At 42.8% G+C, this 25,649-nt stretch overlaps 1 protein-coding gene across 3 annotated transcripts in view; it reads left to right on the forward strand.

Annotated features, from left to right (window-relative positions):
- The window catches only part of nde1 (nudE neurodevelopment protein 1), a 52,605-nt gene that overhangs the window by 10,499 nt on the left and 16,457 nt on the right, over positions 1–25,649 (forward strand). For all 3 annotated transcript variants that reach the window (XM_055651872.1, XM_055651873.1, XM_055651871.1), the window contains exons 2-7: positions 3,581–3,689; positions 4,298–4,451; positions 17,221–17,369; positions 19,897–20,033; positions 20,127–20,288; positions 22,104–22,186. In XM_055651872.1, coding sequence (XP_055507847.1) covers positions 3,604–3,689; positions 4,298–4,451; positions 17,221–17,369; positions 19,897–20,033; positions 20,127–20,288; positions 22,104–22,186 — 771 coding nt within the window. In that variant the 5' untranslated portion in view covers positions 3,581–3,603. The remainder of the gene's footprint in view (positions 1–3,580; positions 3,690–4,297; positions 4,452–17,220; positions 17,370–19,896; positions 20,034–20,126; positions 20,289–22,103; positions 22,187–25,649) is intronic.

Raw genomic sequence — 25,649 nt, forward strand, 5'->3', positions numbered from 1 at the left:
TCAGTGTAAACCAGCAGCTTCCTGCACCCCGGTAGTGGCTGCGGCCGCCGTACAGGCCCATGCCTTGGGGGAGGTTGGCGTCACCCTGTCGCCCCCACCCTCCCCCGCCCCTGTGCCCCACCCGCTGCCTCTGTGTGTGTGTGTGTGTGTGTGGTGCGGATGAAGCACCATGTTATGGGCACCGAGTGACCGAACATCGACTGCTGCCGTTCAACTGAATCTGTGGACAGGCGCGGTTTCCGGCCCAGTCAATCCCTGGTTTCCCTACAAACCAATTCCCGAATTCCCTGACTCCACGTCCTAGGAATTTGCCACGTGTCTGTTCTTATTCGGAACTTCTCCCTAACTTTTGTGTTGAATCAATTCTCGTTTGAATTCGCAAATCATTTCGTTGAAGTTTTTTTTGTAGTAATGTAAGATATTTGGATCAGTAGTTCTGTTTAATTGATGCTTTGCTTCCTTCTGTGAAATACATAACCCCCTCTGGTCTCTTTTTGGACGGATAGTCCAATACAACGTGAAATAGTCGAATTGGCTGTAGTGAGCATCCGCACCTCTGCAGATACTGAGGATCTTGTGGTTAGTCTGCTGCCCGTTACAATGCTGCCTAATAGAATGGAAGTAGTCATTAATTACGTGGTTGACTTGCAAGTTAATTAAGACACAATGTGGCCATTCACAGCTGTGTATGGTTTAGTGACAGTTATGCATATCTAAATCCACGAATTGTTTACTAACAGATCTAATCTCTTTTTTTATATTAGATCTTAGCTCTATTCAGATGTAATTAGATGTTTCTAACTAATTAACAACCAACTATTCCCTTCTCTACCCCTTTGAGACATGGCCACTGGAAATAAATGATTTCTGCGGAATGTTGCTTTTTCAGTTTTATTTTCCTTAAAGTTGCATGTGAGCACAAAATATCTATAAATACCCACATAGACTGCACTTGAGTAACTCAGCGGGCCAGGCAGCATCTCTGGAGAGAAGGAATGGGTGACGTTTCGCGTCGAGACCCTTCTTCCGATACCGACCTATTCGGTTGGAGGGATGCGCCAGGCTATATTGTCTGTGCTGTGATGGTTATACTTTTTAAAGAATTGTGTGAATTTCGTTTAGTTGTGCTTTATGGAAACAATATTAATGCTACTTGTGGAAAGTGTTTTAATTTTTACTTTAAACTTGCCATAAAATTGAACCAATATAAAAATGAACAGAAATTAAATACTTTGAATGCATGATAACTGACCCTCAAATCTAGATAATGTCTTTAAGTCCAGAGATGGAGGGACATTATGTGTGATTTGCTAAAACTATATTTAGTTTTATTAGGACTGAATTTGAGAGAACTGCTTTGTAAAGTTGGTGAGTGGGATCAATGAATGATATTTGGTGAGTGAGAGGGGGAAGATTGGAAGAGAGACTAAAGGGAAGTGTGTATGTACTTATCAAGTTGTTTGATTTGTCAAGTAAGCAAAATTCTCTACATCCAAGATGATTTTTAAGACCCTTTTGAAGTTCTTGGATTCCAGCATGGAAAGAGGTGTGTGACAAAGAATGAGTTAGTTTAAAGTTATGCATTTCATTTTTTTTAATTGGTTCGCTTATTAATTGTCCATAAATGCTCCAACCCCATTATTTTCACTGATGTTGTTTTATTTGTCCTTTACCCTGCGTAATGTACTGGGTACAGTAGATGACCAAACTAATGGAATTGATATATTGTCATTTTGATTAGGCCTTTGGAACAAGCCCCACATGATGTTAGTGTGCAAAATTAATGCGCATTAGATTAAGGGCATACTAATGAAATCTGGCAGTCATGAAACTGCATAGGAATAAATGTTTTTTGCAAGTAATGGCCTATGGGTTACTATGGGCTAAAGAACAGTGCTTGTGCTGCAACCAATTTGGTTTGGAGAGGGAACCAAATACAAGTTTAATTCAAAATTGGGCAGGGTTATGTGGCGAATATAAAGATGTTTAAAAAATCAATTAGACAAGTTGAGTGAGTGGGTAGATGCAGTACAATATAGATACCTAGGAAGTCATCCCATTTGGCAGGAATGCAGAAGAGTATTAAATAATGATTGGGAAATGTTGATGTATAGAATCTGGATGTCCTTGTACACCAGTCATCGAAAGCAAACATGCTGGTGCAGCAAGTAGTTATGAAGGTAAGCAATGTGCTGGTCTTCATTACAGAAGCAAATATGTTTATGACAAATATTCAGAGCCATTGTGAAGCTACATAGAATGTATTGGCTGCAGTTTTTTTATCTCCTTGACTAAGATCAGCCATGCTGTGTGTAATGTCCACCACACTGATTTCATGTGATGGCAGGACCATTGTATGAGGAAAGTTGAGGTGGACAAGACCTGTAATAACTGGTGTTTGGAAGAATGAGAAAAAAATGTCATTGTAATGTGCAACATTATAATTGTTTGATAGGTGCATGTTCTTACAGAGGGATGGAGGCCAATTGATTAAATCTATTTAAGTAGATGGCTGAATGCAACAGGATTTGGATGCAATTGATTTGGAAGAATGGGAATATGGTGCTGAGATAGTCAGCTATGATTATATTGTATTGGAGGGTAGGCCAAAAGCCCACTATATTATCAGGATTTCCTTGCCTTGATTTTGCAATTCTCAGTTTGTTTTTCACATTAGATCTATTCCCTTGAGCACTCTTGCTTTCATGTCGACTATTTTGGGTATTTTGATTCCAGGTGCACTAGCTAATGATTTTCTGATCTCTGCTAACTTATGTTATATCTACATTTTGGCCGTGATTGGTGGATCTGAGATTTTCTTCCTCCAATTCCCTCATTGAATTTTCCAGGGCTTAAGGCCATTTGGCAACCACGCTGACCTGTTGCCAAATGGCCTGTAGCATCCAATGTAGTTCATAACGCCCATCGTGCCCTTTTCCAGTTCTGAGATTGCATGGTTTCACTCTATTGCAGCCAATGTATCTCCAACCAATTACATATGTTCCTGGAAATATAACTAGGTTTTAACATTGTATCCATGCAATTTTCCATAGGAAATATGGGTTCAGATGATATTGAGCTTTATTTTGTAACAAATTATATACAGTACATGAAATGGCTAAGGAGCAAACATTCTTTCTGCTGAAGTTGTTTGTCTATTCCCTTTTCAGTAACTATATCCTTTCCTATCCACTTCCTGCTGCACTAAACTATGGTAACTTGATAGACTTGGATCTAGACCTGTGACTGTTAATTCCATTCATTAATTTGTTCAATTATACTTGCATAATATCACATCCCACAAAATTCCTCCCCATGGTGTTGTTATTTCTCACTTAATTTATTTTCCTCCACAATTATTCTTGCTACTTGAATTCATGAATTCTAATTTGTTCAAACTTGATAAACAAATGACTTGTGCTCAATTTACCAGTTGCTATAGTTTGCTTTTGTTTAATGTCTTACATTGAGTAGATCCTCGTGTGAGAAAGAGTACAAACTTGTAAGTTCTTTGGATTTGTTGTTTTGCATGAAATATTTACTGAATTCTAACAAACCCAATTACCTTTTTGATTTTTAGGTAGCAAATTTGAAATAGTCGCAATGGATGATTTAGAAAGATGTAATTTCAATTCGGTTGATGAAGAAATAAGTTATTGGAAAGAGCTTGCTCTGAAATACCAACATTGGTAAGAAAAAGTCCATTTATGGCCTCCGAGAATGCTGTTATTGTAAGATGTGACCCATGGTAGCACTTTAAAAAAAAATATATATATATATATTAATGCAATAAATTTAGTCTAGTCATTTTACAAAAAGCCAATAAGGTCTGCAGATATTCTTATTTGTCGATTGACATAATTTCAACATATTTCTCACAGTTAATATAGATATAGATATATATACACATTCATTTATACAATAAAGTGTGTGTTGACACAGTTGTATAAGAACGTATGGAATTTGAAAATTTACAATAAATGTTAGGCTGTTTGGCTGGTAATTATAATCTGTGTGGTGCTGGCTTGAAGGGCCAAATGGCTGCCTCCTGCACCTATTTTCTATTAACCCACAACTTACTCTGTTCATTTAAAAAAAATCTAAAGCTATTTTAGTCGTAATGGAGTAATGCATGTAATAGGAAGTTGCACCTTCTGATCAGTCACCAAAGAAAATATTTGGAGATGACATTACTGGATTTATTGCTGATGCTGGCCTTAAATTTGTATCTGAGTGGAAACAAAGAATAATATTAAAAGGAAATCTATGGCTTTTCCTAATTTGTCAACTTTATTAGTGCACAGAATTCTCGGGATGAACTAATTGAGTTCCAGGAAGGAAGTCGAGAACTAGAAGCAGAATTGGAAATTCAACTTGAGCATGCTGAAAATAGAAATCGTGAATTGCTGTCCGACAACAATCGTCTCCGTATGGAGCTTGAGTTGTTTAAGGTATTTTGGTGGGAAACTCCTTTGTAAATGTAACAGCCATGTATTTTTTAATAGAATGATCCTAATTACTTGTAAATGAAGCTCTTGGGGTGGGGTTATTATCAGAGGTGATATTTAAAATAAAACTTGGCCTGTTCTTGGCAATGACTAAATCACTGTTCCAAAGCTTCTTCTGGAACTCTTATTGCAAGTACTGCATAGCGATTTATCATGATTGCATCATGGTAAGCTGATGTAGTCTGATCATTTGCAAAATGCAGATACTTCTGACAGATGCTGTTTGACCAGACCTTGATCTGTTTATAACAACTACTTGGGAGAGCTGCCTTGCAGTGCTTGCAGCACCAGAGACCCGAGTTTGATCCCAACTGCGGGTGCTGTCTATATGGAGTTTGTATATTCTCCCTGTGACCGCGAGGGTTTTCTCTGATATCTTTAGTTTCCTCCCACACTCCAAAGACGTATAGGTTTGTAGGTTAATTGGCTTGTTGTAAATGTAAATTGTCCCTAGTGTGTGTAGGATAGTGTAAGTGTACGGGGGATTGCTGGTCGGTGCGGACTTGGTGGGCCGAAGGATCTGTTTCAGTGCTAGATCTCTAAACTAAACTAAAATAAAATATATTTTTTCCTGAATTTAGAGATATTGGTGCATGCTGCCAGCATCCTACTTTGTATTAATTTGGGGAATAATTGCTAATTCAGTGAATTATATCTATTAGCAGAGAAAACTCACTCGTGATGCTTAATGAGTATGATTTTCCACATTAATCATCCTTAAGCTCTCTCTGTATAATGTGTGGACTAGAGCAAGATGTATTACCCTGAGAAACACATTAATGTTGGTTGATTTTGGGTTTCAAGGGACATAATCAATACAAGCAGGCTGTCTATTCGTTGTTGGCATAAAACTCTGTCTATGGTGGCTCTTTTTATCATGGTGCTAAGTTGGCACACGATCAGGTCATTACTGGTGGCAAGAGATTTGTTCCTTAAATGAATCTAATCATAGTTTGACACTGCAAATGGGTTTTAGATGCATTCACTAAGATGGGTTTTCAATGGGTTGGTAGTATTAAAAGATTTGAAACTAAATGTTTCTTTATCTGATACGATTCTGTCTGGGTACACATTTTAACATTTGACATACTTTTTAGCATTTGTTTGAAGCTTAAAATATGCAATTCACTTTAATCTGCATGTTTTCAATTTCCTGTAGGAAAATACTTTAAGATTTTTAAAATCTGTCTCTTCTATTAAAGTTGCTAACTTTTGGGTTTCCAGTTAAGACATATTTTTAGAGCAAACCGTATAGGCATTTGTTACTGAAAACTTTGGAAAAGACTGGTTGGAAAAAAAAGAATTGATTGCTAAAACAATCAAAACAAAAGATGAAGCATACAAATTAGCCAGAAAAGGCAGCCTACCAGAGGACTGCGAGAAATTCAGTCCAGCAGAGGACAAAGGGCTTAATTAGGAAAGGGAAAATAGATTATGAAAGAAAACTGGCAGGGAACATAAAAACTGACTGCAAACGTTTTTATAGCTATGTGAAGCGAAAAAGATTAGTTAAAACAAATGTAGGTCCCTTGCAGTCAGAAACAGGTGAATTGATCAAGGGGAACAAGGACATGGCAGACCAATTGAATAACTACTTTGGTTCTGTCATAAATAATCTGCCAGAAATAGCAGTGGACCAGGGGTCAAATGAGATGGAGGAACTGAGTGAAATCCAGGTTAATCGGGAAGTGGTGTTAGGTAAATTAAATGGATTAAAGGCCGATAAATCACCAGGTCCAGATAGGCTGCATCCCAGAATACTTAAGGAAGTAGCCCCAGAAATAGTGGATGCATTAGTGATAATTTTTCAAAACTCGATAGATTCTGGAGTTGCTGAGGATTGGAGGGTAGCTAATGTAACACCACTTTTTAAAAAGGGAGGGAGAGATAAAACGGGGAATTACGGACCAGTAAGTCTAACATCGGTAGTGGGGAAAATGCTGGAGTCTGTTATTAAAGATGGGATAGCAGCACATTTGGAGAGTGGTGAAATCATTGGACAAAGTCAGCATGGATTTATGAAAGGTAAATCATGTCTGACGAATCTTATAGAATTTTTCGAGGGTGTAACTAGTAGAGTGGATAAGGGAGAGCCAGTGGATGTGTTGTATCTGGACTTTCAGAAGGCTTTCCACATGGTCCCACATAAGAGATTAGTATGCAAACTTGAAGCACACGGAATTGGGGGTTCGGTATTGATGTGGATAGAGAACTGGCTGGCAGACAGGACGCAAAGAGTAGGAGTAAACGGGTCCTTTTCACAATGGCAGGCAGTGACTAGTGGGGTACCGCAAGGTTCAGTACTGGGACCCCAGCTATTTACAATATATTATTGATTTAGACGAGGGAATTGAATGCAACATCTCCAAGTTTGTGGATGACACAAAGCTGGGGGGCAGTGTTAGCTGTGAGGAGGATGCTAGGAGGCTGCAAGGTGACTTGAATAGGTTGGATGAGTGGGCAGATGCATGGCAGATGCAGTATAATGTGGATAAATGTGAGGTTATCCACTTTGGTGGCAAGAACAGGAAAGTGGACTATTATCTGAATGGTGGCCGATTAGGAAAAGGGGAAATGCAACAAGTCCTGGGTGTCATGGTACACCAATCATTGAGTCATTGAAAGTAGGCATGCAGGTGCAGCAGGCAGTGAAGAAAGTGCATGGTATGGTAGCATTCATAGCAAAAGGATTTGAGTATAGGAGCAGGGAGGTTCTACTGCAGTTGTACAGGGCCTTGGTGAGACCGCACCTGGTGTATTGTGTACAGTTTTGGTCTCCTAATCTGAGGAAAAACATTCTTGCCATGGAGAGAATGCAGAGAAGGTTCACCAGACTGTTTCCTGGAATGGCAGGACTTTCATATGAAGAAAGACTGGATAGACTCGGCTTGTACTCGCTAGAATTTAGAAGATTGAGGGGGGATCTTATAGAAACTTACAAAATTCTTAAGGGGTTGGACAGGCTAGATGCAGGAAGATTGTTCTCGATGTTGGTGAAGTCCAGAATAAGGGGTCACAGTTTAAGAATAAGGGGGAAGTCTTTTAGGACCGAGATGAGAAAAACATTAGATGTGGCCCTTGTGTGTCGGCACAAATGATGGGAGTTGTTACCAACTAAAGTAATGTGACAAATGTCAGATCAACTCTCCTGAGAGCAAATGCCCACAAAGCACCTGACCTGGGAGGTCCCCTGTCTTGTGCTTGGAAACTGGGCGGACTAGTTGGCAGCAGGTTTTCAAGAAATCTTTCACTCTCCCTGTTCCATTCCACTACTATCAATCCCATGCCAGAGAAAGCAAGGTTAACTTGTGGAGTACCACACAGTGGCTCCAACCTCCTTCATCGTGAAATGCTTCAAGGTATTGGTAATGGCGTACATCAACTCCAACCCCCAGATGAACTTGATCCTTTGCAATTTACCAATAAGTGTAACAGGTCCACAGCAGGTGCCATTTTCCTGGCCCTACACTCAACAAGGAGACCCATGTCAAACCCCTATTCCTTGACTAGAGCTCCGCCTTCAACATCATTATCCCAACTGAACTCTTGGACCTAGGGCACGACGCTCCCTTCGATAACGGGATAATTGACTTCCTGACCAATGCAATGCAATCAGTAAGGATTGGCGACAATACATTCTTTGTGACAATTCTCAACACTGGCACCCTGCAAGAATGAATTCCCAGCCCATTATAATACACTTGTACACTTGACTTGCTGCCAAATTGTGATCTAACTCCTTTTGCTAATGACACAACCATAGTAGGTCAGATCTGGAATAATGAGATGGAATACAGGAAGTGGATTAACCTTAGTAGGGTGGTGTCAAGACAACTCCCTTAGTGTCAGCAAAAGACAGGAATTGTGTCATTGATTTCAGAAATTGGGGTGGAATACTTGCCCCAACCTGTATCAATGGTGCTAAAGTTGAGATGGTTGCGAGTTTCAAGTTCTTCAGCATAAATATCACCAACAGTTTATTGTGGTACAATCACATTGCTGCCACAGCAAAGAAAGCATACCAAAGCCTTTACTTCCTCAAAAAAACAAAGGAAATTCAGCATGTCTCAAATGATTCTCACTAAATTCTATGGAAGTACAGTGGAAAACATCTTAAGTGCAGCACGGCTTGTGTGGCAACTGCTCTGCAAGAGACGGCAATAAATTGTGGAGAAGTGAACAAATCTCTCAAGCATTCCTTCAGATACGTCCTTGTATCCTATTTTCTTTCTACCTACCAAAATGCAGTACTCGCATTTTTCGAAATTGTTCTATTTCACGAACCTGCCCTTTGCAATCTGTCCATCTGTTCCCATTGTTCATCATGCCTCAAAGCTCTGTTATAGTCAGAGTGAAACAGTGTGGAAACAGGCCCTTCGGCCCGACTTGTCCACACCGGCCAACATGTTCCAGCTACACTAGTCTCACCTGCTGTGTTTGGTCCATATCTCTCCAAACTTGTCCTGTCCATGTACCTGTCCAAATGTTTCTTAAATATTGGGGTAGTCCCAGCCTCAACTACCTCCTCTGGCAGCTCGTTCGATACACCCACCGCTCTTTGTGTGAAAAAGTTACCCCTCGGATTCCTATTAAATCGTTTCCCCTTCACCTTAAGCCCATGTCCTGTGGTCCTCAATTCCCCCACTATGGGCAAGAGACTCTGTGCATCTACCCGATCTATTCCTCCCATGATTTTATACACCTCTATAAGGTCACCCCTCATCCTCCTGCGCACCAAGGCTTAGAGACCCAGTCAACTGAACCTCTCCCTTTAGCTCAGACACTCTAATCCTGGCAACATCCTCGTAAATCTTCTCTGAACCCTTTCAAGCTTGACAATATCTTCCTATAACATGGTTCCCAGAACTGAACACAATACTCTAACTACAACATGACCTCCCAACTTCTGTACTCAATACTGATCAAGGCCAATGTGCCAAAAGCCTTTTTAACCACCTTATCTACATGCGACTCGACCTTCAAGGAACCATGCACCTACACACCTAGACCCCTCTGCTCTACAACACTTCCCAGAGGCCTACCCAGGGCTCTCGCTTAACTTTTTTCCCCCTGTTGCCACCGGGGCAGCTTTTTAGGTCGCCAAATGACAGTTTAGGTGGTCATTTAAGACTGCTTGCATGAAGCGTGCGATTATGTGCGCGGACGAAGTGCGTAGTTACCAGTCCGAATTATGCTCAATGAGGCATTCACATATTATTTCTGCTTCAAATAAAGTCACAAACTAAACATTCACCAATCAAGACATGATATATCCCACAATGACATGCAGCAAAATTATAAGACGGTATCTCAACTCTTTACACATTGCAATTAATGCAATTTCTAGTAGTTCTTTCCACTTCCAAACAAAAATGTGCTTGGATTATTCAGCATATGATCAACCTGTGTCAATGCATCCCGGGCCATGGTAACATATATGCGTACGTATAGTTGTGACTGTTGCTCATTAAATAACTACAGTACTGATACTCCATATTAATAATAATAATACATTTTATTTATGGGCACCTTTCAAGAGTCTCAAGGACACCGTACAAAAATTTAGCAGGTAGAGGAAAAACATGTAAGGGGAATGAAATAAATAGTAGAGACATGAGAGTCAAGTCAAGAGTCAATTTAGTTGTCATTTGGACCCCTGGAGGTCCAAAGGAAATGCCATTTCTGCAGCCATACATTACACACAAATAGACCCCAGACACAACATAATTACATTTTACATAAACATCCATCACATAGCTGTGATGGAAGGCCAAAAAAACTTATCTCTCCACTGCACTCTTCCCCCCCCCCCCCGATGTCAAAGTCAAAGCCCCCGGCTGGCGATGGCGATTGTCCCGCGGCCATTGAAGCCACGCCGGGTGGTGCGAGGTCGCACACCGGGTCTTGGTGTTAAAGACCCCGGTGTGCGCTCGCAAAGTTCCGCGGCCATTCCAGCCGCGCGGGGCAGTGGTGTCAGGCCCCGCTCCAGGAGCTCTTCAACCCCGCAACACGGGCGGGAGAAGTCGCCGTTGCAGGAGCCCCGAAAAGCGGTCTCCCTCCAGGGATCCGCGGGCTCCCGGTGCCGCCGTCCGCAGACCCGCAGTAGCAGCCTCCGCATCAGCAGCAGCAGCAGCATCGGCAGCAGCAGCAGCAGCAGCAGCGGCAGCAGCAGCAGCAGCGCTCCTCCACCGCTCCACCCGCTCCGGTCTCGGCCAGCTCCGCGACGGCAACGGTGAGTCGGCACCAGAGTCCCCGGCTTCTTCCCGTTGGAGGCCGCTCCTCGTTGCGGCCTCAACGACACCTGAGACCCGACGAGAAAAGGTCGGGTCTCCAGTGCAGGGAGAGATTCAAAAGTTTTCCCCCCCCCCCCTCCCACCCCACCCCCCCCCCCCCCACACACACACCCCAACATAAAATAACAAAAACTACATAAAAACACAGACAAAAAATAATAAAAACGCGGACAGGCTGCAGAGGCCGCTGCTGGCCAGAGCCGCGCCGCCTACCGGAGTTATGTGATTTACTAGTACACAAAGTAAAGACAGAATTCAATTCAAAACACAATACGAGGCAATTAATGCACAGATGAAAAGGGAGGGGGACGTGGGGCTAAGGATAGGCAGAGGTGAAGAGATGGGTCTTGAGGCAGGACTGGAAGATGGCGAGGGACACGGAATTGCGGATCAGTTGGGGGAGGGAATTCCAGAGCCTGGGAGCTGCCCTGGAGAAGGCTCTGTCCCCAAAACTGCGGAGGTTGGACTTGTGGATGGAGAGGAGACCGGCTGATGTGGATCTGAGGGACCGTGGGGGGGGGGGGAGAGGAGGTCAGTGAGATATGGGGGGGCCAGATGGTGGAGGGCTTTGTAGATGAGGATAAGGATTTTGTAGGTGATCCGGTGGGAGATGGGAAGCCAGTGAAGTTGTTTGAGGACTGGAGTGATGTGATGCCAGGATTTGGTGTGGGTGATGAGTCGGGCGGCTGCGTTCTGGACCAGTTGGAGTCGGGTTGATGTAGGTGGAGCTGATGCCAAGGAGAAGTGAGTTGCAATAGTCCAGTCGGGAGGAGATGAAGGCATGGATGAGTCTTTCAGCAGCGGGAGGTGTGAGAGAGGGTCTGAGTTTGGCGATGTTGCGGAGATGAAAGAGGGAGGTTTTAATGACATGGCGGATGTGAGGCTCAAGGGAGAGGGTGGAATCAAAGATCACGCCAAGGTTGCGGGCCTGGGGAGATGGGGAGACGGGGAGACAGTGGTGCCGTCGTTGGTGAGAGTGGGGTTATTGATTTTGCTGAGTGTGGCTTTGGAGCCTATGTGGAGGAATTCTGTCTTATCGCTGTTGAGTTTGAGGAAGTTGTGTTGCATTCAGGTTTTTATAGCTGACAAACAGGAGTTTGTCATTGTCATTTGTCATATTAAGAGCATTGATTTGCCGTTAAAATGAATTCTGTAATAACGTGTCAATGGTAGCAGTGACAATCGAACACTGCGGTTTTAATGTTTCACGTGTTCGCAATATAATTAATCCATCTTTATAGATTAAAACAAATATTAACATTGGGAATTAAAACACATTTGATTGCATTCCGTTATCAAACATAGTCAATGTTCGCTCTGAAGATAATAGGGTCAGAGAGGGGGGTGTGTGTGAAAGTGCGGGATGAATAGATGGTGAGGGGGGGGGGGGGGGGGGAGGTTAGAAGGCAATCAGTGCAGAATGGATGGATTGAGGCAGGTGAATTAGTACGTGTTGGTTGGAGTAAGTAAAATTGTGATGGGAGAGCACGGGGGATGTCAGTGGTGTTGAATGGGGGGGGGTTCAGTACGGGATGGATGGGGGTAGGAGAAACTCAGCGGGCGAGGCAGCATCTATGGAGAAGAGGGATCGGAACTGGAGCAAAGGAAATGGGCAACGTTTCGGGTCGAGACCCTTCAGACTGTTTCCCCCCCCCCATTCTTCTTGAATGGGAGGATCAGTACAGGATGGATGGGAGGGGAGATCAGCGCGGGATGAATTGGGGGGGGGGGGGGGGGGGATCGGTAGTCAGTACAGTGTGGATCGGAGGGTCTGTGCAGGATGGATGGGTGATCACTGCAGGATGAATGAGGGGAAGGTGCAGGGTAAATGTCAGTATGGGATGAATGCGTGGATTAGTACAGGGTGAATTGGGGAACCAGTGTAGGATGGATGGGGGGGGGGATGGCAGGAGAATCAATGCAAGGTGGATAGGGTGATCAGCGCAGGATGAATAGATTGGGAGGGAGATGGGGAGGGGTGCACAGGGGATGTCAGTGAGGACTGAATAGAGGCGAGAATGGGGATCAGTGCAGGATGGAGAGGAGGAGGTCCCAGGATATGGGGGGGGGGGGGGTGGAGGGGGCGTACGAGAGAGAGAGAGAGAGAGAGAGGGGGGCGAGGGGGGCCAAGGTGTGGAGGAAGGAAAGGCAGCGCTCCTCAGACAACATCGCCCCGCTGCCTTGGCCATTGGGAACTCCTCGCCACCGCCTCCCTCCTCCGCCAGCCAACAGCAAGGTGCAGGGCCGAGCAGTGCAGCTCAAAGATCCTATAGCTATAGGATCTATGGTGCAGCTGCTTCAGAAGTGTGGGAGTGAATGACGGGCCCCGCACACCAGCCGCGACAGCGGCTCCATCTCCTCCTCCTCCCTGTTAGCAGCAGCTGCTTGCAAACCCGCTAACGGTGATAACCGCTTTAAACAAAAACCCGCACGCCGAGGTCTCCTCTCTCCCTCTTCCCAGTCTTGGTGTGTGGGAGGGTTTTTTTTTTGAAGCACCGTTGGAGGGTTTGCAAGCAGCGGCCCTTATCAGGGCGGGGGGAGGGAGGACGAGGAGATGGAGCTGCTGCTGCCGCTGTTCGGGGCCCGTCAATCGCTGCATCCCTTCGTCACCCCGCACCTAGTATCTTTCCCACGCATTACAGCCGTCACCGCCGACACAAAACGTTGCGTTCCTTTTCTCCAGAGACGCTGCCTGACCCGCGGAGTTACTCCAGTTTTTATATCTATCTTCGGTACAAACCAGTATCTGGTTGCCAAGCCGGGCAAAATGACTCGGTGTTTAGGTTGCCCGGCGGCGCTTTGAGTGGTCAGTGGCACCCGGGCAACCGTTAATTTAGAGCCCTGCTACCATTCACGGTGTAGACGTCCTAAAATGAAACACCTCAATTCTCTGTTTTTAATTCCATCAAGCGTTCCTCCGCCCACCTGGCCAATTGATCAAGATCCTGCTGCAATTTTTCACAACCATCTTCATTATCTGCAAACCCACCCATTTTTGTATCCTCAGTAAACTTGCTAATCTTGCCCTGTATGTGCTCATCCAAATCATTAATGGAGACAACAAACAGTAACGGGCACAGCACCGAACCCTGATGCACACCACGACTCGCAGGCCTCCAGTCCAAGAAGTAACTTTCCACCATCACCCTCTGCTTCCTTCCATGAAGCCAATTTGTTATCCATTCAGCTATCTCTCCTTGGATCCCATGCAATCTAACCTTCCAGAGCAGCTTACCATGTGGAACCTTGTTGAATGCCTCACTGAAATCCATGTATACAACATCTATAGCTCTGGCCTCACTGACCTTTTTGGTCACATCTTCAAATAAAACTCAGATTTGTGAGACATGACCTCTCACGTACAAAACCATGCTGACTATTCGTTATCAACCCTTGCCCATCCAAATGCCTGTATAACCTATCCCTCAGAATACTCTAGTAACTTTCCAACAATAGATGTTAAGCTCACTGGCATATAGTTCCCAGAACTTTCTCTGCATGCTGTCTTGAATAGAGGCACAACATTTACCATCCTCCAGTCTTCCAGCATTTCTCCTGTATTTAAGGACGACTCGTAATTTTATCTGCAAATTAGTATATTGTATGTGGCACACACTGGGCATATGTGCAAAAATGACCATGTGCATAGAGAGAGACCCCTCCAATCGAATAAATAAATAAATTGCGACTATTTCATACTAAATTAGCAAATGGTCTATCTCTGGTGCACAACTTCCGTCAGCTTGAATATTGGTGACAAGCCTATTATGCCATTTTAGAACAAAGAAATAACACATTTTCACTACTTCAAAAAGATTAATCAATTTGGGGACTAATTACCATTAGTAAATCCATGCTGGTTTTCTCTGATCGATTGATTCATGTACTACAGGTGCACAACCTTTTATCCGAAGTTCCAAATAACGAAAAGCTCTGAATAGCGGACATTTTTTCGGTCCTTGAAAAAAGGTCCTTGAAGACGTTCACCGAGGGCGGCCCGCAGAGGTGACTGCGGAACCTCCGGTCGGTCCTCGAAGAAAGGGGAACTAAATCCCCATTCATAAAAGAGAAGGTGAGGGTATATTGCGCAGGAGGGTTAATAATTGACAATCTGCTGCTGCCTGCCCGCTGAGTTAAAAATGTTCCCATGGTAGACACGATACACAGTGTATCGTGAGTCTTGCGTGGGAACTTTTTAACTCAGCGGGCAGGCAGCAGCAGATTGTCGCTCCCTTCAGTTTCACCCCACCTACACGCCTCTGCTTCCCGGCCACGTGTGTGACCCCTTCCCTCCCCTCTCCAGCTCCCCGCCCATTGCACCGGCGCGGGGGCTTTGCACTGTCTTCACGTCGGAGCCAGTGCCAGTCACCGGAGACGTCTGGACCAACGGTACACCGGCCCCCAGGCCCACTGCAAGCACGGAGATCCCAGAGACCCACAGCCAGCAGCAGCCCAGCCCCGCTCCAACTACAGAGGAACACGCTCCCCGTAGGGACAGAAGCTGATGGTGTGCAAAGTACGTCTTGGTCTTGGGGTTGCGGATGAGGGGGCGCAGCTCGGGCTGTGACGTCTCCGGCCACCCCCTATACAGGAGCTGAGACTGGGAACTGTGGAGTTGTTTGCAGTTGCAGAGGGAGGGGGCAAGGGCGGTACAGTTCCCAGTCTCAGCTCCATTCTAGGGGGTGACCGGAGACGTCAGGACCAACGGGACACCGACTGCAAGCACGGAGATCCCAGAGACTCACAGCCAGCAGCAACTCTAGCCCAGCCCCGCTCCAACTCCAGAGGAACCCGGGTTGCGGATGAGGGGGCGCAGCTCGAGTTGTGGGCGAACTGCCACTTGTCGCTGTAGCGGCGCATCGGGGAGCGGGTTCCTGTTGGTCCTGACGTCTCCGGCCATCCCCCTGGACAGGAGCTGAGAGACGTCAGGACCACCAGAAGCCGCTCCCCGATGCGCCGCTACAGCGACAAGTGGCAGTTCGCCCACAGCCCGAGCTGCGCCCCCTCATCGGGACACCCACCCCCAGGCCCACTGCAAGCACGGAGATCCCAGAGACTCACAGCCAGCAACAACTCTAGCCCAGCCCCGCTCCAACTCCAGAGGAACCCGGGTTGCGGATGAGGGGCCGCAGCTCTGGCTGTGGGCGAACTGCCACTTGTCGCCGTAGCGGCCCATCGGGGAGCGGATTCCTCCGGAGTTGGAGGGACAGGGAGACACAGCGGCTTTTGAGAATGGTGGGCAATCACTTCCAAAGTTCTGCCCACACAGTCAGTACACCTCTCCTACACTTGTCTCTCGCACTAAGATCATCTCGCAGAGAATGATCCCAGCCTAACCCTCCCTATTCTCTCCTATTCTGCAAGAAAAAAACTACATTGAAGACTCAAACTCGCGATTGAGTAACTGCCGGGATCGAGGCGCAAACTCGCGACCTTGCGGATATGAGCCGAGCACTCTACCACTACGCTAAAAATCTTCCATTCCGAAAGCCGAAAAATTCTGAATTACGAAAAGTGTCTGGTCCCAAGGCTTTCGGATAAAAGGTTGTGCACCTGTACTTCTGTTGTTGACTTTTGTTTGCAGAACCACTTCCATTAAGGGCTAAACTGACTAGTCAGTGGTTGCTGGATTGATTCCGACATATTTTTTATTGAAGGATGCAACGAGTGCAATTTATGATATAGGGCTTCATCCATGAATCTTTAATGCATGCAGAAATGCATATGGAATTTACATTATAGCCAATGCCTCTGCTTTCTTCTTTCAGCAGCTTAGGATGTATTCCATCTGGGATACTTGCAAGTGCATCTAGTTCATCTCGTACCTCCCTTTTTGTTATTTTAGCACATCCAGCATTTTAACTACATCCTTTCAAAGTTTAGTTAATTCCTCAGAATTGAAAATGAGGTCAGATTCCCATGGCAAGTGAATGGCCAGTGCTGCAGGTGTTTCTTGTTGAATTTGTCTAATGGTAAATGCATTAAAAAAAATTTAAATCCAATAGATGTCATTTAATGGCAGATATTGCCATCTATTACAAGAGCAATTTGAATATGTTTTTCAATTTTCTATTCCTCCTATTTTCCAACAAACAAAATATGGCTCGGTGTTGGTGTGTGGTGCTTTGGGTGGTAGGAACCTCAGTAAGCTATTGCAGATGGTACATATTGGCTGATCAAAGACCTGCTAATGCTGGAAAACAATAAACAAATGTTGGAGGTACTAGAGTAATTCTAATGAAGGATCATTGATATGTAATATTAGTTCTTGATTCTAGACTTGATTAATTTGGACAAAGGAGAAATGCATAAAGAATTTGAGCCAAGGAGAAATTGCTTTTATTTACCCCATATTAGACTAACACGGTGAAGCAAGTCATCAGTCCTTGTTAAACCGGCTCCTCATTTTTGTATTTCAGGAAAAGCTAGAAGAACACCATTCGGAGAATTATAAACGCATTAGTTTTCTGCAAGATGGGCTCACTGAAACCACAGCAGTTAAAGATCAACTGCAAAAGTACATCAGAGAACTGGAACAAGCCAATGATGACTTGGAAAGGGCAAAAAGGTATTGTTTCTTTGCGTGTAACACTGTGTCGAAGGTTTGCAATAGCTGTTAGTTTATGATAAAAATAAAAGGGACCTTGGGTGAGCTGTTTCCATTGGCTGGAGAGTTTATAAATTATCCACGTCTTAAAGATAAAGGGTCAACTTTTAAAAAATTGTTTGTTTTACTACTTTGGTTTTTCCATGGGCTGAGTGCTTAGAATACGGAGTATATTTAAGCCAGACTAATACGTTTTTTAAAATACTAAGGATAACGGGGATTGGGCAGGAAAGGGGGGGCTGAAAGAGAAGATGAGGGAGTAGGAAGGAACTGCAGATGCTGGTTTACACTGACAATAGACACAATGCTGGCATAACTCAGCGGGACAGGCACCATCTCTTGGGAGAAGGAGTGGGTGACATTTTGGGTCGAGACCAGACAGAGTGGGAGGAGAGGGAAACCTGAGATATGGGTAGGTGCAAAGAGAATGTAAGGTGTAAAACAACAAATCAAAGCAGACGTTGATCAGGGAAATGTAGAGTGGTTCATTGTTGGTTGAGGGGAATGTGACAATGAGGTATGCAAACAGTAAAATTAATCAGGAGGACAATGATTTGTGACAGACAGAGAACTAGGGTGGGGGAAAGATGGGGAGGGAAAGCACGGGTTACTTGAAGCTGGAGAAATCAATATACATATTACTGGGACATGATCTGTAAAGCAAACAGAGTCCCAACAGTTTATTGCTATGTTCTTGGGTTAGCATGTGAGAGAGATGAGCTATATGGATGTATTGGTGGGGCTTCATTACCTAACAATGCTCCTTTGAACAATTGCACATTATTCAAGGAATTCAGTGAAGTTGTAAACTTGTACAACTTGTGATCAAACTGTTTTTGACGAACTATCTATGATCAAAATTGAAAGCTTCATTCTTCAATCTCAGTCATAGTTTTCACATGGAAATGAGCCCTTCAGCCCCACTTGTCCATGCCAATCTAGATACCCCATCCAAGCTAGTCCTATTTGCCTGCGCTTGGGCCATATCCCTCTCAAACCTTCCTATCCATGCACCTGAATGAATGTATTTTAAATGTTATGTACCTGCCTTAACCTCTGGTACAATTATGTAATCTTAATCCGGCTTCCATTCTTGAATACCATTGAGGATGATGGTCCTTGAACAAATGACTGGATAGGGTGGACATAATACAACATGGAAATGCATCAGTCTGAAGAAAGGTCTCAACCCGAAATGTCACTTATTCCTTTTCTCTAGAGAGGCTGCCTGAATTGCTGAGTTACTCTGGCATTTTGTGTCTATCTTCTGTATAAACCAGCTGCACAGAAATGGTTCCTGTTGGCCAAGTCACAGTGAACTGCAGGGCATTCAATACACAAATCCTATTGCTACAGAATTCAGAGGCAGAAAGGCCTTTGATTGTTGCCAAAGCCAAGATTCCTGATTTGTCCACAGTGAATTAAACTGTTAAATGTTTGAATGCATCCAATAAATAAAAATCCTTGAACTATTATGTGTTAAACTAGTAACGTTTATACTTTAACGTTGGCAAATGATTTGATTAAAGTTTAAAAGTTTAACAATTTAATATGAGACATTTAAACTTCCAAAGCTCATAACTCATATATAAATGCCTTAATATTTATCTCCCTCTGTCTTTCTGGTCTGTTGGAATAAATGGCGTTCCTGTTCACGATACGAGTTTAGGTGTATTTATATGGAATTTCAGGAAGTTTGTTTAACAAAAAAAAGACTGAGCAGAAGGAATGCAAATGTTTAAGAATATTTCGATGGTATGACTTTTAGTAAGTTTATTAACCAATTATTAAGGAATCGAGGAGTTCTGTGATTTGTTTTTACAATAAGTGTGGTTTCTAGCTTTAGCTTTTCATGAGCATTTATTTCTTGAACAGTTATGACCAAAATACCTTTTTTAGTTTGAGAGTCATCTAATAACATGCAGCTTTAGTGACTGTGTCCAGGTAGGGGGCCTTTCATATATGATAAACAGAAAATGGTCCATGCCTACTTGAAGTTAAGTAGTCAAATACAGACAGTGATTTAACAATAGATACTTTCAGGTTTTCACTTTTCCGAGAACTGCGCAGCCATTTGTTATTAATTGTTATTTGTATGGAATAATAAATATTGACAGTTATTGTAGTACATATTTTAATGTACAGATTTTTCACTGTCAAAGTGAGCATATGGAATTTTGTAACCAACATTGAGAATTTTTAAAGAACCATTTTATTACGCACACTTTTTAAAAACAAATTCCATACTAGTTCAACAATGATATAGAATCTAATTGTATAGTGAATTAACAAGCATTGGTTTAAGAGACGATTAGGAAGTATTTATATTGTAATAGTGTTTGCAATGTACAATTTTTAAATTTTATTGCAGTTGTACTTGCATTTTAAATAGAAAATCATAACGTTGCCTTTGTTTTTGGACCTTTGTTGTCTTGTGAAATTTGGTACTTGTAGTTATTGATCCTATATACCTTTATAATTCTACTAGAGCGACTATTATGTCACTGGAAGACTTTGAGCAGCGCCTGAACCAGGCAATTGAGAGAAACGCCTTCCTGGAGAGTGAACTCGATGAAAAAGAAAACCTTCTGGTTTCTGTACAAAGACTGAAAGATGAAGCAAGAGGTGCATGTTTATTTTATTTTACATGTGCAATTACATGCTTGAGTTTTGTCAGAACATTTAGCACTTTAAAAAAAAAAAAAAATGTCCTTCCAGATCTGAGACAAGAATTGGCAGTACAGCAAAAACCAGAATCGATCGGAAAACCCTCCGTGGAGTCTGAAAATACATCATTGCAAGCATCCACAATACCTTCAACCCCATTCCTCTGCAAAGGACCCAGCAGTGTGTTCCACACACCTTCCTTAATTACAAAAGGTAATTACAAAACTTTTATTGATGTTTTAATGATCTGAGATGTTTTGGCATTTGTTTCTATCAGTCATTAAATATGTCAAGAGAATCATGACAAGAAATTAATCTTGCAGGATTTGTGAGAAATATGATAGGTGTGGAAAATGAATGATTTTCTATTTCCACGAGTTTTATTTATATTTAAAAAAAAAATAAAAAATTACAGTGGGCTTGTTTAAAGTTGGATTTAAATCCAGTTGGTGACAAAAGACTACTAAACTATATTGGGCAGAATGGTGGCCGTTAACCTTAAACACCTGTTTAAATGGTGCACTTTGGATACTCATGCAGTGATATATTTACATTGGTAGCTTGGAAGAAAGGGCTGATTGTACTGTATCCAAGTTTGATTAAATAATGTAGGTGGGAAATTAACTAAAGGCTGCATAGAAATGTATAAGCAGGTTTAGTGACTATGAGCTGAAACATAAAATGGGGAAACAAGGGTTTTTCATTTTAGTTACATAACAAGGCACAATTTATATATTGGTGTTCAGAAGCAACATGGGTGGTACTGTCTGCTAGGAAGAGTAAAGCAAATGGTTCTGCAGCTTTTTATCACAAGTTATTAAATGGGAGTTGGCGTACAAGTAAGAAATTCTTGCTGCTGTTGTACCAGGCTTGAGACCAGAGACCAGATGCAAGATGCATGTTTTGGTCTCCTTTCTTGAATGTTCTTGCCTTTTGGAGGAAATGCAGTATAAAGTCATTTCCTCTGCTTGAAATTGCCTTTTATGAGAAAAGTAAATAGATGTTTACTTGAGTTTAGAATCTGATGTGGTCGCATTGAAACTAGTTAATCACACAATTGCATAATTAGCTGAATTAGGCTGGCTGTAGACCCTTGTGTGCAGAGCTTTCATCCCAGAAAAGTTTGGCCATCTCTGATAAAGATGAAGGTACACAAAAAAGCTGGAGAAACTCAGCGGGTGCAGCAGCATCTATGGAGCGAAGGAAATAGGCAACGTTTTGGGCTGAAACCCTTCTTCAGACTGATCGGGAGTGGGGGGGGGCGGGGAGAAGAAAGGAAAAAGGAGGAGGAGCCAGAAGGCTGGGGGATGGGAGGAGACAGCAGGGGGACTGAGGAAGGGGAGGAGATAGCAAGGACTAACAAAATTGGGAGAATTCGATGTTCATGCCCCCAGGATGCAGACTCCCCAAGCGGAATATGAGGTGCTGTTCGCTGTGGCCATGGAGGAGACCCAGGACAGAGAGGTCAGAGACTGAGTGGGTGGGGCAGTTGAAGTGCTGAGCCACCGGGAGGTCAGCTTGGTTATTGCGGACTGAGCGGAGGTGTTCGGCGAAACGATCGCCCAACCTCCGCTTGGTCTCACCGACATAGATCTGCTGACATCTAGAGCAGCGGATGCAATAGATGAGGTTGGAGGAGATGCAGGTAAACCTCTGTCGCACCTGGAACGACTGCTTGGGTCCTTGAACGGAGTCGAGGGGGGAGGTAAAGGGACAAGTGTTGCATCTCTTGCGGTTGCAGAGAGGTTATCATCTGATAAAGGTGACTTTGGACTCTCAACCATTTAATATATGTGAGATAAACTCCGATTGTTAGATGCCAAAGAGAATAGAGTTGGTGGGGTGGTAATGAATTGAGGATCAATCTTTGGGTGAGGGGATTAACTCAAGCCTCATGTTTAAATGGCCTTATTCCCTGTAAACTAAAGTTTCAAAGCACTTTGGTATGCTCAATGAGTCTTTATCAGTCTATGATTTGGTTAATATTATGTCTCCTAATTATTTGTCTCTTTGTTTAATCTTTTCCAGATGGTTACACTGGCAGTCCTCTGACTCCATCAGCCAGGATATCTGCACTTAACATAGTGGGAGACTTGCTTAGGAAAGTTGGGGTAAGAATCGCAGCACTAAGTGCAGGGTTAATTGAATATCTTGGTTCTTTAACTCTTATCCTCGCCTTCAGTAAATTTATGACTATATTGCACAAACATTAGATTGTGGGCAAGTCTGGGCATTTCGCACGGATCAGTGGCAGCTCATTTTTCCTGAAATTACGTATTTAAATGTTTAATAATACCTGCCCTTTTTAAAAAAAATTTGTGAGCTTGTGATGAGAGAATCTTTTTGAACTCCTGTGGGCCTTCAAATATCTACAAGTTTTGCAACGCACTTTTATCACATTGAACATTTTCTTCATTCTGCAGTAATTTAATGATTTATATTTCACTAATTTATCCCTTGGTGAGTTAAATAGAAAAAGCTGAAAAGTTGAATTATCCAGAATATCTGCAGGAATTGGTTGATGTAGTTCTCTAAAACAGCAAAGAAGCTGACATTTATGTTTTGCTCTGGTGTTCAATCGTGTGCAGTTGAGGATGTATTTCTTTCTTTCCTGACTCTGAAGTCGGACCAAGTTGTTTTTTGTTCATGGGTCATTTTATATTAAATGGTTTGCACCATGTTGTGGCACTGGCTGCCTGTTTCATTGGCCCTGTTGCCCTTGCTAGGAAGCTTCACTGTTTACACTCTTGTTATTGCTTGTGGTCACAGTGACTCTTAAAATCAGTTGTAGATTTTATGCCATTCTTGGGGCAATTAAGTAAGGGTGGAGGGGATTTGGGATCGATGTTAATTGAGGTGAAGAGCCTAGCTCCTTGATAAATTAATGTCTTTATATTAACTATTTCACAGTGTGGCCTATGTTCATAAGCAACTTGTTAGAAAAGTGTAATCGTTCATTGCTTGTGGAATTATGTAATTTGACCACTTGAAACATGCCATATTCTTTAAAGAATCTATTGGTAATTTTATGCAATGTTTTTGGCGATGCAATTAAAAATGGGATGTTTTGGTTCTGATATAAATTTGATGGCACCAGAGCTGAACTATTCAGGTGAAGCATCTTGACATGTTTGTATGTACTCATTGTTACAAGTTTTGGATGCAAAACACTGAGTGTTATGATGATGTGGAATATTCTGTTTAAGGCATTTTGAAAACCATTCCTATTTGAGTCATCTCCAATATCTCATAGCTTCTCTGTCAATGCAAATTATTTAAAGTCAACTGCTATTACAGGCAATGTGAAAGGATATTGCATCATAAACAAATTGTAGATATTGTATATTTGCTTCCGTGTTAAATTAACTTTGATGCCTGGATTTGATGTATGAACTATAGGTTGCTTCCAGGTTTGATACTTTATTAGGGTTTGATACTTTGAATATTTTGTGAAGTGTAAAGACTATGCTGAGAATTATTTAAAAAAACAAAACAATAAATTGTACCATGTAATTCAGTTTTCCAATGTATTGTGACTGTTTGCAAAGTTTTGCCAATTCATCAACATTCATACCATTTATACTGAAGTCAATTAAAATATGTGTGTACAGAATGAACAGCAAATCTTGCAATAGATAAGTTAGGGCAGTGCAGTGGTAGAGTTGTTGCTTGCCATGCCAGAAACCTAGGTTCGATCCAGACTACGGGTGCTGTCTGTACAGAGTTTAAACGCTCTCTCTGTGGGTGCATGGGTTTTCTCTGGGTGCTCAGGTTTTCCTCCCCCATTCCAAGCGCTTGTAGGTAAATTGGCTTCTGTAAATTATCATTGGCGTGTAGGATAGAATTAGTGGTTGTTGGTCAGCACAGATTTGCTGTGCCAAAAGGCCCGTTTCCATGCTGCATCTCTAAAACTAAAACTAGATACAAACAGCTGATCCCAATTGCTTTGAGAATGTGTGATAGTAAACTGCTCAAGAGATATGAGAATCAAAAGAAAATTGGCAGCCAATAGGGCATTACTTTTTTAAACTTGGAAATTCTATTGGAATATTTATTCCATTCTGTTGGATGGTCAGCATTGTGCATAGGAAACATGTCTCATTTAACCATATAACCATATAACAATTACAGCACGGAAACAGGCCATCTCGGCCCTACAAGTCCATGCCGAACAAATTATTTTCCCCTTAGTCCCACCTGCGTGCACTCGTACCATAACCCTCCATTCCCTTCTCATCCATATGCCTATCCATTTTATTTTTAAATGATACTAATGAACCTGCCTCCACCACTTCCACTGGGAGCTCATTCCACACCGCCACCACTCTCTGCGTAAAGAAGTTCCCCCTCATATTACCCCTAAACTTCTGTCCCTTAATTCTGAAGTCATGTCCTCTTGTTTGAATCTTCCCTATTCTCAAAGGGAAAAGCTTGTCCACATCAACTCTGTCTATCCCTCTAGGATAGAATTAGTGGGTGTTGGTCTCATCATTTTAAAGACCTCTATCAGGTCCCCCCTTAACCTTCTGCGCTCCAAAGAATAAAGCCCTAACTTGTTCAACCTTTCTCTGTAACTTAGTTGCTGAAACCCAGGCAACATTCTAGTAAATCTCCTCTGTACTCTCTCTATTTTGTTGACATCCTTCCTATAATTTGGCGCCCAAAATTGTACACCATACTCCAGATTTGGCCTCACCAATGCCTTGTACAATTTTAACATTACATCCCATTTGATTGAAAATCTTGACAGGACGAAAAGGATTAATTAGGGCCTGATGGGTATGTGCTGGGTCCAATGTTTGTCATTAATCTTAACACCTTTTGAGAATGTATTAAGTAAATTTGTGGAAGGCATAAGTTGGTCGGCTGGTAGATAGTGTAATCTTAAACTTTGCCTAGATCAAAGTGGAAAACGGGCCAAAGAGAAGCATATTGAAGTGTTGCAGTTTGGTAAGTTATAAGTGGGTAGGACTTCTGGGCCCTGCCATTTACAGTGAGTGTTGTAGACCTAGAGGTATGAATACATAATCAGCAGCACAGGCAGACAGTGCTGCTTTAAGTGGTCAGAGGGACATACAAGTTGCAACTGTACAAGAGGTTAATGAGATTGCACTTGGAATCATCGAGCATGGAAGCAGGCCCTTCTGCCCAACATACCCATGCTATCCAAGATGTTCTGTCGGCATTTGACCCATATCCCTCTATATATATTTCCAAATGTATTTTAAATGTTGTTATAAGCACCTGCCTCAACTAGTTCCTCTGGCAGCTCATTCCATAAACCCACCACCATTTGCATGGAAAATGTTGTCCATCTGGTTCCTATTAAATCATTCCCTTCTTGCCTTAAACCTCTGTCCCCTGTTTTTTTGTTTTTCTTTTCCCCCTGCTGTGGATAAAAGACTGCATTTACCCTAATCTATTCCCCTCGTGATCCTGTCCACCTCTAGTTTGGTTGGTTTAGCTTATTGCTCTGCGTACCGAGGTATAGTGAAAAGATTTTGTTGCGTGCAAACCAGTCAGCTGAAAGAAAATGCATGATTACAAACAAGCCATTTACTGTGTATAGATACA

Source organism: Leucoraja erinacea, chromosome 20, assembly GCF_028641065.1.
Source record: "Leucoraja erinacea ecotype New England chromosome 20, Leri_hhj_1, whole genome shotgun sequence".
In the NCBI taxonomy this organism is placed as follows: Eukaryota; Metazoa; Chordata; class Chondrichthyes; order Rajiformes; family Rajidae; genus Leucoraja; species Leucoraja erinaceus.